The following is a 12,768-nucleotide window of genomic DNA, read 5'->3' as shown; positions in this document are numbered from 1 at the left end:
TCACCGAAAATGTACATTTTGTCAGCGTTTATTCACCCTCCTGTCGAAGACCAGACAAATTCTTATGGTTGTCAGTTACCAGTGCTGTCGTATCTCATAAAAGGAGCAGATATAACTTGCATGCTAAATTTCAAGGTCATATGATAGCTTTGTGTGTGGGACAGATCAAAATCACTGAAAGTCTTCCACAATATGGATGACTAAGAGTGACAACTAAAATGAAATGAAGAAACAAGTTATCAATTTATTAATTCTCACACAAAAATGGAAATGACTAATTCACTTTTAAGTAGACAAATTCATAGATAATTAAAAACTGCAGTTGAATGAAATTTCTACATTTAAAAATAAATAGACATTTAAAACTATTTAATTTGATTTAAAAAGTTGTTAAATAAAACAGGATATTTGCCAACCGTAATTTTTCTGTTTGTCAAATGCTATTCCAGATTTTAAAAAATGCCGTTGGACAGTTAGTTCACTTGTGGTGTCCCTGACACTAAGCACAATTGTTTCTTGTGACAGAGCAGTGAATTTATGAATTAAAAAATGAATTTTGAATTGAACACACACAGGTTGTATGAAATAATTTTATGATAATGTTATGGTGTTGTATGTGACCCTGGACCACAAAACCAGTCAAAAGGGTCAGTGTCTTGAAATTGAGATTTATACACTATCTGAAAGCTGAATAAATAAGCTTTAAAATATTGAGAAAATCACCCTTATGTTGTCCAAGTGAAGTTCTTAGCAATGCATATTCCTAATAAAAAATTTTGATATGTTTACGGTAGTCAATTTACAAGATATCTTCATGGAATATGATCTTGACTTAATATCCTAAGGATTTTTGGCATAAAAGAAAAATCAATAATTTTGACCCATACGATGTATTTTTGGCTATTGCTACAAATATCCCCGAGTTACTTAAGACTGTTTTTTTTATGGTCCAGGGTCACCTATTTTGTTGTTTTTGGAACGTGACTGTGTAAAGCACATGCACTTGTGTTGTATGGAAGTAACCTGAACATTCTGCAGAACGCGTAAAACGCAAAAAGATATGTTTAATGGAAGAAAGAAAATCCTATAAATTAGGACTCCCCAGAGTTGTAAATGAGTTCTGCCCTTTGATGCCATTTATGCTGTAATAGAATGCTTTTGATTTGGATCTAGGTCCTAAAATGTTACAGCCATACACAAGGCTTTGTTTTGCCAGTCAGTGTATTAATGCTGCTGCAGCAGAGGGCAGTGTTGTGTAATGTTGCAGCCATTTGTCATAAATCTTCATTGATGTCTCATGTTTCACTTCTGGCATGTGACTTGATGTCATGTGACAGTTATGAAGCTAATGCCACAGTGTGTGATAAGCAGACGGGACCCATGTGTTGATCTGTCTGTGTGTGTGTGTGTGTTTGTTTTTGTGCAGGCTAGCCTATCTGAGATCCATAGTAATATGTGGGTGAGAAATGGGCTTCAGATTAAAGGTCAGGCCATGACTTATGTCCAGTCTCACTTCTGTAACTCCATGATTGACCCAGACATCTACCTCCTGCAGGTAACATGTTGACACTCTCACTCTTGCTCGTTCACCCAACACTTCAGTACTGAAATAGATGTTCATCCAGGTCCAGAATTCTTTGCCACATCTGATTTTATTTTGATTATTTGGCACATCATGCAATTATTTTGATGTAATCAATTGGCAGCCCTAATTATTTATTATTTTTACCACATTGTTCATTTGTCTTAGCCATTCTGCCTTTTTTGATTTTGTTTGGTTTTATAGAATTGTCACTTGCAGCATCAAAACTGAGATATTTACATTATGATAAACACAATCATGTGGTCTAAAAAAATTTTCATTTTCAAGGCTTAATAATGTGAGGAATATTCCTTCTTTTTCCTTTAAACCTGTTTTGGTTAATTTTCCAGTTGTTCCAAACCTGTAAGACCTGTGTCTTCGGAACACAAATTAAGATATTTTTTATGAAATCCAAGAGCTTTCTGACCCTCCATAGACAGCAAGTGTACAACCCAATCAAGGTACAGAAAGGTACCAAGAACATTGACAAAATGGTCCATGTGACATCAGTGATTTTACGAAGCTACAAGAGTACTTTTTGTGTGCAAAGAAAATAAAGATTTATTTAACAATTCTTCTTCTCTGCGTCACCATCCGCTGCCATTGAGAGTACCATGACGCATATTTTTGTTTTCTTTACGCACAAAAAAAATGACAGGTGAACCATTGATTGTCACATGGACCATTTTAACGATGTCAATGTTTCTGAGCCTGGGAACATTTCAGTTCACTTGTTGTCTATGGAGGCTCAGAGAGCTCTTGGATTTCATCAAACAGATCTTAATTTGTGTTCCAAAGATGAACGAAGGTTTTACAGGTTTGAAACAACATGAGGAGAATTTTCATTTTTGGATGAACTATCCCTTTAAGCTTAGTCATTAGGCTTCCTTTTTTAAATAGTATTTTGATTGACTTATTTCAGTCTATTTTTGGTCTTCAGGTGTGCGCATCTAGACTGGATCCAGATTACTTCATTTCCTCAGTGTTTGAGAGGTGCGACAACGTTTCTGTCTTGGATTGTGTTTTCACACTCCGTGATGGCTCCTAAAAGCTATGTGTTTACGTCAGGTTCAAGGTGGTGGATTTGTTGACGATGGCATCTCAGCATCAGAATGCAGTGCTGGACTCGGAGCAGGAGAGACCCATGCTGGAGGGGGCGCTGACCTTCCTGGTCATTCTGTGCAGTCTCAGAATACACTTAGGTGCATGTCTTTTCCATCTCAATAATGCTGACAAAATGAAGCTCAATAATATGACATCATACAGAAGATTTATTAATAAAATATGCTACTTCTGATCAGTGAATCTAAGACTTTTTACAGCTTTAGAATATGACTCTTTTAGAGAGCAGAATACAATTCTATTCACTTATAGCTGGTTATAAATATGAGCTATTAAAATTAATGGGACTCACACCTGCATTTTGGAAGCATGTTCTATAAACGTTCTGTGTGAATTGAGACCCTTTCGAAAGCTAGCTGACTTAACTCATGTCTTTCTCTCTTTGTGTGTCATTGCAGGAATGTCTGATGATGAGATTTTGAGAGCGGAGATGGTGTCGCAGTTGTGTATGAATGATCGTACCCACAGTTCCCTGCTAGATCTTGTATCCTTTCACCATGAAAACATGATGTACTCACAGGAAGTTCAGTAAGTACTCTGCTTTGATTGTGTTTTTGCAAGCGTTAGTACATCTTGTCAAATTGGACTTGGTTTTGTATCATGAGATTCACATTATCTTCCCCCCCTCTCTTTTTTTAGCTAAATAAATTAAATTGTGAAAAATACTATGACCCATTCCAGAAAGAACCCCAGTTCAAAAAGAGACACTTTATCAAAATTGAGCACACAAATCATAGTATAAAGAAGCTGTTATTACAGCATGTATGTACAAACATCTGAAAGATGTGCTGTTGCTGATTTCACATGTGAAAGTGGTTTCATTAAAAAAAAGTGGTTTCTTATTGCCAGAGAAAGTAGAAAAACTAAATTACAAATATTTTCACAGCCACACAGGCCTTACTGTATAGCTAATGTTAAATTGTTTTATATTAATCACATTACAGATCTCTTTGTGGACTTAAATCAAATATTTTGATCACATTAGTTGGAGTTCGATGATTGTCCTTGACTGTAGCTGTAGATCCCGGAGAATCCGAACCCTAAGAGCGGTGTGGTGCCGGGCAGCTGTAGTTTTGAGGAGATGCTGTCTGCTGTAGCTGATTTTAAAGCCCCAGTGTTTGAGCCTGGAGGATCCATGCAGCAGGGCATGTACACGCCTAAAGGTGACGCACCTTATTGTTTCGCCATATAGACTATGATGGGCTATTCTTTTTTTCTGTAAATTCACTGTTTTGAAATGTTGTGTGTACCTCTCATTACCTGCAGATGGCAATGTGACTCTATGATTGTGGTGTTCGACACATTTCTCTGCATTAGGACAGAAGCATCTGCTCTCCAGCAGTAGTTGTCTTTTGTTTCTGTTACAGAACATGACCAAACAGATTTCTGTACATTTAAAATTCAGCTCTAATGAATTTTTATTCATTTTAATAAGATTTAAAAAAAAGCAATAATTCTAAAAGTCTTTTAAGCTCACCAAGGCTGCATTTATTTGATCGAAATTCAGTAAATAAAACGGTAATATTGTGAAATATTATTACAATTTTAATTAACATTTTAATATATTATTCTATATTAAAAAATATATATATTTTAAAATGTAATTAATTCCTGCAGTGTCAAAGATTATTATTTTTTTTGTTGCTGCATTTACTCTAGTTTTCAATGTCACATGATCGATCAGAAATCGTTTTTTTATGCTGATTAGACAAACAAATTGTATTTATTGACATGTATTTCATAGTTTGGTCACTGTGACTAATGACACGAGTTTAGGTAGCACGCCAACTAAATATCAGGATATTTCATGGTTGATCCGTTCATTAAAAATTTTTTTATCACGATTTATACAGTGTTTAAATGATGAGTTTATAATGGTGTTCTGCTCATTTTCTGAAACATTTTTTGTTTTTGTTATTTTTTTTTTTACTAAATTACTATATTGTGGTCATTAAGCTTATTGCTCAGCTCTCGCCACATGGTGGCAGACTATAGTTCAGAGGTTTCAAAACTATTCTCTTTTTTTTCATAACAAACACCCTGCGTTTATTCTGTGTGTGTGTGTGTTTTCCAGCGGAAGTCTGGGAGAAAGAGTTTGACCCTATAATGGTGATTCTACGCACAGTGTACCGCAGAGACGTGCAGTCGGCCATGGATCGATACGCAGCATTGTGAGTCTCTGAAATCCTCCAGACCTCATTTTAACATTCACTTTATTTAAACACTATGCACCGTCTGTCTCACTTCATTTTGCGCAAATCCAGATTCCTTAAGGTATAGTTTATAAAAGCAAGCAAATCCGGCACAGTTTATACAACAACTCGTATATTCTGTGAATTTTTTGAATTTTTGTAAATATTAGGGCAGCGATTTTCCTGTTACTAGATAAGGCATAAATGGAGTATAGTTGGCAATCGCAAAGGAGGAAATGAGACTCTAAATTGTTTAATATAGTAATGCTGTTAAACAACTGCTGTAAAACATTGAGTCTGAGGTGGAGCCTCTCTGAGATGTGCTCATTGATCATCCTGAAACCAAACTCGCCTATGGAGCCGTTAACTTGCTCGATTATGTGCTGATGACCTTGAGTTTGAGGGTCGCTCTTTGATAGAGGGAATTATCTTCAGGGTTACTACTTTTCTTGTTCTGCGGAAGGTGTTTGTGGAGGGACTTACACCTGAAATGGGTTTTCCCAATTAGAGTCATGTCATGGAGAATCAATACATCACACCTCAAATACAGATTCCCTCTCCAACCACAGCCTTTACAAACATTACCTCATTTCCTGTTCATTTCAGCCACATGAGGATTTTCCATATGTATGGCAGTAATAAAAAGTGATTCCAAAACAAGAGTTTATTTTATTCCATTGAATGTTCCTCTTCCAATATTTATTTATTTTACTTGATATTTAGCTGTTTATTTTAGTTTGTTATATTTTACTTATTTAGCCATTTTGCTACAAGCTTGCTTTTTTTTTTTTTTTTTTTTTTTTTATCAAGATAAAACTGTAATTGAAATTAATTTTACTTCTGGAATATACATATGTAAATTTTTCTGAGTGGAAAAAAAAGTGGTGATGATGATTTCAGTGTTCAGATTTCAATTAGGGCTGCCCCCGACTAAAGATATTCCTAGTCGACTAACACTCCTACATTTTAGCGATTAGTCGAATAATCGTTCATTTATGATATTAATATAATAACTTGCGTATATACAAGGAAAGGTACCGTCCAAGTTGAAGTTTAACACTTCCATATGACAGAAAATGCTAAAGCATGATATTAGCGCGTTCAAAATGAAAATTAAGCGCTTAAAACAGAATAGTAAAGGGTTTAAAGTATACAGCGCTTACGGACACAAAAATCAGTGGCCGGAATGTTATAGGCTAATTATAACATAAAAACAGCAATCAGACTGCCTGTGCATTTTAATAATGTATTATCAAAAATACAAACTGTAACAGTTACATGTAAAAAAAAAAAAAAAAAAAAGTTTTGAATAAAATAAACTAAAATTCGTTCTTTAAAATAAATCAAATAAACTTATTAGTAACTTAGGCCTAGTACAAAACAAGGCAAAAAACAAAAACAAATAAATACTGTAGCAAAAACGCTGTTTGGTATAAAAATACAGTGGAAAATTTATATAATTTTTATATTGTTCAAAAGGAAAATTAACAAAAACGAACAATTTAATAAATGCACATGGCACATCGCACAACGCCAAAACTTAGAATAAAAAAGAAGGCAAACAAATTAACAGCCTAAGTATTTGATTAAATTGTTTAGAACAACTATATTTAAGACAAAATGTGGAACAAATAATTTAAAGAACACTAATACAAATCAAAAATATCAGAGCAAAGCCGCAAACTGTCATTAAGACGACGGATGAGTCTTGACCTGAAACAACAAATTGCAAACATCAGACTAATTTTTCTAACAGAATAAAAAACAACTTCTGCATTATATAAAAACGAATAAATACAAATATGTATTTATTTATTTGTATAGCCTACCCGTTATAAAAATACCTGTTTTTTTTTTTTGTTTTTTTTTTATAGCCTAACGGATAGCAAACAGAAACACTACAAAAAGGAAATTAAGCCTTTTTAGGGTCGTCCTTCGACTTTTCAAAATTATCCCACACTTTGGACTTTTTTCCTGACATAATTATTAGCATCAGCCAGACACCTCTCCCACAAGTGCGCTTTGGTATACCGCGAGGCACGAGATCGCGTTGTTCTCTCGTTGCTTTGATGTCATACACCAACTGCGCAGCCCCTGAATGCGTAATTTCACGTGATTTTTTTTTTTGCGACTAACCGACTAATGAAAATGTATTCGACCAAGCCCTCTTCATATCGACTAACGTTTAGTCGACTATTTGGGGGCAGCCCTAATTTCAATGTTATCCAACATGAAACATGGGTGTTAACAAACCAGGGCTTGACATTGTTTTTGCTCACCAGCCACTGAGGCTAGTGGTTTTCCAAAATTACTAGCCCACTCAGCATTTTCACTGGCCACAGTTTTGTTGTTGGGAAATAACGTTTTATGACTAAAATTACTACATACTCAAATTTATTGAAATTGATTTCCAGGTCATTTTTTTGCTCATTTAAAGGGGATTTTAAGGGTCAATAAACATAACGACAATATAGGGCTGCTACCAATTAAATTAAAAGAAACAGAAGCAGCTGAAGTGGCATTTAGATGCATTTACACACAGTTTAATGAAGCTGAAATGTATTTTTTATATATATATATATATTAAATAAAAAAAAATGAGAATTGTTATTGATGATTATTATTATTATTTAAATATACAAATATGGAATGTTGGGAACAAATGCGAAAATAAGCTACTTTTAAAATATGAAAGTAAACCGCCAGTAGGTGGCAGCAAGTGACTGTCTTAATGAGCTAGTCTTTGAGGCATTCGTTCAAAAGATTAGTTCAGACAGCTGATTCATTCAAGAATGAAACAAATGGCTTTATGAAGGACCACTGAATCAATGAATCAAATGATTCATTCAAAAACGTTAAATCATCCAGTAACAAAACATCACTGTGTTGCTCAGAGATGCGCGACTGTTTTGCTGTGATCTTTTTGAACCATTTTCGTTAACCAGATCGAGCAAAAACGGTCAACATTGACTATTGTACTAAAAAGTATATTAACTACTTTTTTGAACTCTTGTAAAAAAATCTGTCAAATTTGCCATCGTGGTTTTTAGGGAAATCTTCAGTCTCTTGGTCATATGTTGCTTAACTAGGCTATTTGTTATAAATATATAAGTAACTAAGTCAAATTTTTACAGTAGTACGTTTCTTCTGTGTGCAGTTACGTTCATTTGTTTTGATTTCTCCTCAAGATTGTTTCACACACAGACAGACTGCGTGAGCCTCAACTGGCGTGACCTTGTTACTGTTGATTAACCATTATCAATTATGGTTTACACCAAATATAATAAAATCGGAGTCATTCTTCCCAAAATTTTCATTTTAATCAGATTAGTTGTCCGGTTGGGCAAGTAAAATTCGCTTTCATTTGCCCCTTCAAAAAATCTATTTGTCCCACACAAGCATTAATGTCGAGCACTGTTACTGTAGGCTATATAAAATTCATGTGTTTATGTCAAGCCCTGGTGTTAATATTCACCAATAGCATGCATGGCCTTCGTAATGACAGCTAAAATAGAAGTTATTTTTCTTTGTCATTGATTTTGAAAGTGTATTCTGGTCTCCTGTAAATTCAGTGGCCTGGTTAAATGATAGTTTTGCAATAGCTGCAAGATCAACATGAAATCCGTTAGTGTTAGAGAGCGAGATGTCATGTACTGTAAGTGGTTTTCAGCGGACACACTGTATGTGACATTGGCCATGTCAGTTTGTGAATATGTTTTGGTTGTGCTTGTGTACGGCCGCTGGATGATGGATTACCTGTCAAGAGGACTAAATATTTTATATTCCACGTTCCTTTCAATGCTAATGGAGTCAGTGATGTCTTTAACGCAGGGCAGCTGTGTTCAAGGCTGATAAAGCTATTTCTTAAGCACACTTTTGTTTGCAGTTGTTGTGTATGTTTGCATTTTATCAACTGCATTCATGTATTTTGTGGCTTTACCTCCATACTATCAGCTGTGAATTGTAACGTGGTTTATGCATGTCTGTACTTTGATTAATATAACAATTCTTAGTCTCTAATTTTGTGAATCACTGGAATCATACACTTACAAAGTGTGTCATACTGTACTTTATATCCTTAAACACAATATGGATCCAAAACATGTTGGGAATTTACTAGCCAACCTTTTCCATTTAATGGAAAGTGAATGCAGACTCTGTTTTGTTTAATTTTAAGTTGACAAATGCGAATTTGCTTGATGTCTACCTCCACAGTAGTTTTTAAGTTAAGGTTAACGTCAATGTAAAAGTTGATGTTACTGTTGATGTCTCAAAATGTGACATCTACTCAGGAGTTGAAGATGTTCAGTGAGTAAGGCCTTACATCTGGGTCTTTCCCTCACACAAGCTATTGTATGACTTCAGAAGACAGGTTGTGGACAAGGTTTATAATTCCTTTATGGTGCTGGCGTTTTGGAGACTGACAGCCCTATTCATTTACATCACATTGAAAAGAGCATCTAGGACAATCTCTAAAATATCTCCTTTTGCATTGCATTGAAAAAAAAAATCAAAGTGAATAAAGGATGATAGAATTGTTATTTTGGTGCGAAATATTATTTTAGCATACATTTCAAATGCTGTTTAATGTTGCGTTTCAGGATTACACTTAAAAATACCCAAAATTATTTGTTTTATATTTAGAATTTGATTTATTTTTTATTTTTGTTATATTGGTATGGAAACTATGCTAAAGCCATTTGCATTGTATAATGATTGTCTTACAAGTACTCTTGTTCTTTGTAGTTTGAAACAGTCCAGCATTCATACTGGGAACCCCTGGCCGCCCTATAAGGAGAGGACCCCTCTGCACCCCTGCTATAAAGGACTGGTGCGCCTTCTGCACTGCAAAACCCTACATATCGTCATCTTTACACTGCTTTACAAGGTAAAATTTATCATGGAATAAAACTTGTGGGGGGCTAATTTTTTTATTTTTTTATTTTATATGTAGATGTCTGGTCATCTAGTAGAAGTAAATAAATAGTTTTCCCATTGTCTTTTCACCTCTGTTAACTGTTTTTGTTTATTTTTGTGTAGATCTGGATGGATCATCAGAACATGTCTGAACATGTGTTGTGTATGGTGCTGTACCTGATAGAACTTGGACTTGATAATCAGGTCCAGGATGACAAAGTGGAAGAGGTTAGCTTTTTTTTTTTCTACATAAGAGAGGTCTAGTCTCAGAATCATATAGCACGGCCACACACAGATGCATGTTGCCAGTACTTAATTTGTAAATCGGAAGGTGCTGGAGCGCAAAGGGCACCGCAAACTCAGGTTCCTGAACATGCAAAGAACACATACTTAGCAAAGCATATGCCATGCTGTGGGGTTTACAGGCCTCACTTTCAAATAATTTGCGTGATATAGATATTATGGCAATAATTACAAATACATTTAGGCTACTGGCATTAATTCACAAATTGCACAATGTAAATATATTTTAAATTCAAAACGCAACATATGAGCAAAGTCAAGTAGTTATACTGATTAATCAACCAATAGTTTTTAAGATAGATACTGAATGAAAACTACAATAGTGCTATAGTATTTAAAAACAGTACTGAACCTTACTTAAAAAAAAATAAAAAATACTTTTTTGGCTGATTTGTGGTATACGGTATATATCTTGGTATTTATACGCTTCTGTATTTGGATTAAACAAAAACAAATAAAGTGATTGTGACCATAGGCATATATTATATGTTTTAAAAAGGGTTAAAATCACATTACATTCTAACATTGTTGCAATCTAAAAACAAAAGTAATGCTTTTAAAGCAGAAGTTACTGTATATTTACTAAACTAAAAATGAAAATTAAAAAGCACAGACTTATTGAGTAAAAAGGCTGTTTTGAATGCCCCATTAGTCACTTTACAGTTAGTGCTATCATACAAATACACTTACTTGTAGGTTTAAAATTCTACATACGTCACATTTATTGTTTATTAACTACAAATATTTAAGCATCATTTATATTTTAGTCAGAATTATTGCGCTCCTATTACATTGTGCGTCTGTTTGGTGCGCATGCACACGGCAGCGCTCGTTCTAAATGAAGTCTGTGAAGTTTAGAGGAGAATCTCAAAGCAGAAGGCTCATGCACTGACAACAAAATGGAAATATTTCCATGGCTTTCTAACATTTACAGATGGAGAATATGCATGTGAAATGTAAGTTATGCATTAAGGAAAACAGCACATCTCAAACACATTAAACAGCGCGAGTAGCATCTCTATCAGCCTCACACGCAGCCTTTCTGTCAGAGCCGTCTTAAACTGAAACTAAACTATAGGCTTCTATATCTTACTAGTTTTTTAAAGCCCTTCATATAAAGTTTGTCACATGTTTAGAACAAATTGTATTATGCACTTTCTCCGCAGCAGTTCAGTCTGTGTCCTCTGCTATATTTTCAGATGCGCACGTTTTAATCTGTATATCAATATAAATGGTATTGCCTTATATAGCATCGCTTATAAAGAATATATCGGTATATCGTACAAATTTTATATACCGCCCAGCCCTAATATATATACAGTCATGGCCAAAAATATCGGCACCCTTGGTAAATATGATCAAAGAAGGCTGTGAAAATTAATCTGCATTGTTAATCCTTTTGATCTTTTACTTAAAAAATTGACAAGCTAACCTTTCATTGGATCCCATTCATATTCACAATTTTGAGCACTCCAGGGTGATTATGAACGTGACATTATCCAGCCATGGCTGTTTTACAGAAATATAAATAGGAGGGAAAACAAAGCCCAAATTCCCTTAATCATCCATCACAATGAGAAAAACCAAAGAATATATTTCTGATGTGCAGCAAAAGATAATTGAGCTTCACAAATTTGTGAAGTGGTAGAGCAGGGAAAATTCCCATTTCCACCCATCAGGGCAATAATTAAGAATTTCCAATCGACAGAAAATGTTACGAAACTGCCTGAAAGAGGACGTGTGTCTATATCGTCCTAATGCACGGTGAGGAGAAGAGTTTTGAGTGGCTAAAGACTCTCCAAGGACCACAGCTGGAGAATTGCATAAAATAGTTGAATCTCGGGGTCAGAAAACCTTTAAAAAAAAAATTCAAACAGCACCTATATCACCACATGTTGTTTGGGAGGGTTTCAAGAAAAGTTCTCCTAGCTTATCCAAAAACAAACTCCAGCATATTCAGTTATCAGACACGACTGGAACTTCAAATAGGACTGGCTTCTATGGTCAGATGAAACTACAAAAATTTGCTTTTTAGCAGCAAACAATCAAGATGGGTTTAGTGAACACAGGGATAAAAAGTACCCCATGTGTACAATGAAATATACTGCTGTATTTTTGATGATGTGGGCCTATATTTCTGCTGGAGGTCCTGGGCATCTTGTTTAGACACATGGCATCATGGATTCTATCAAATACCAACAGATAAAAAATCAATAAGTGTCTGACTCTGTTAGAAATCTTATAATGGGCCATGTTTGGATCTTCCAACCGTACAATAATCCAAACACAAACCTCAAAAACAACACACAAATGGGTCACTGAGCACAAAACCATTCCAGTCCTCTGACCTGAACCCTGTAGAAAATGAGGGGGGTGAACTGAAGCGAAGAAGCATGGAGCTGGGAATCTAAAGGGTTATTCAGGATGAAGGAATGGTCTCTGTCAGGTGTTCTCTAACCTCATCAGGCATTATAGGAGAAAATTTAGAGCTGTTCAACTGGCAAATGGAGGTTTCAAAATGTATTGAATAAAAGGGGTGCCGTTAATTGTGGCCAATGTGTATTAGAGAAAAACATTTATTTCATAATGATATTTCCCCCCATTTTAAATTCTTATCCAATGAAAGGTTAGATTTTTGTGATATTTTTTTTT

The 12,768-nt window shown here is 34.9% G+C and overlaps 1 protein-coding gene across 3 annotated transcripts in view; it reads left to right on the top strand.

Annotated features, from left to right (window-relative positions):
* Positions 1-12,768, top strand: part of LOC306877133 (E3 ubiquitin-protein ligase ubr3) — an 85,553-nt gene that overhangs the window by 14,215 nt on the left and 58,570 nt on the right. For all 3 annotated transcript variants that reach the window (XR_013784869.1, XM_079428667.1, XM_079428666.1), the window contains exons 14-21: positions 1,427-1,555; positions 2,523-2,575; positions 2,651-2,784; positions 3,103-3,188; positions 3,726-3,867; positions 4,779-4,875; positions 9,643-9,784; positions 9,937-10,041. Coding sequence is in view for 2 of the 3 variants with exons in the window: in XM_079428667.1 (XP_079284793.1) it covers positions 1,427-1,555; positions 2,523-2,575; positions 2,651-2,784; positions 3,103-3,188; positions 3,726-3,867; positions 4,779-4,875; positions 9,643-9,784; positions 9,937-10,041 (888 nt within the window). In the remaining variant the exon portion in view is untranslated. The remainder of the gene's footprint in view (positions 1-1,426; positions 1,556-2,522; positions 2,576-2,650; positions 2,785-3,102; positions 3,189-3,725; positions 3,868-4,778; positions 4,876-9,642; positions 9,785-9,936; positions 10,042-12,768) is intronic.

The sequence above is a fragment of the Barbus barbus genome (assembly GCF_936440315.1).
Source record: "Barbus barbus genome assembly, chromosome: 11".
NCBI lineage: Eukaryota > Metazoa > Chordata > Actinopteri > Cypriniformes > Cyprinidae > Barbus > Barbus barbus.
Note: the sequence above shows the minus strand (reverse complement) of the source record. Positions and strands in the feature narration are given on the sequence as shown.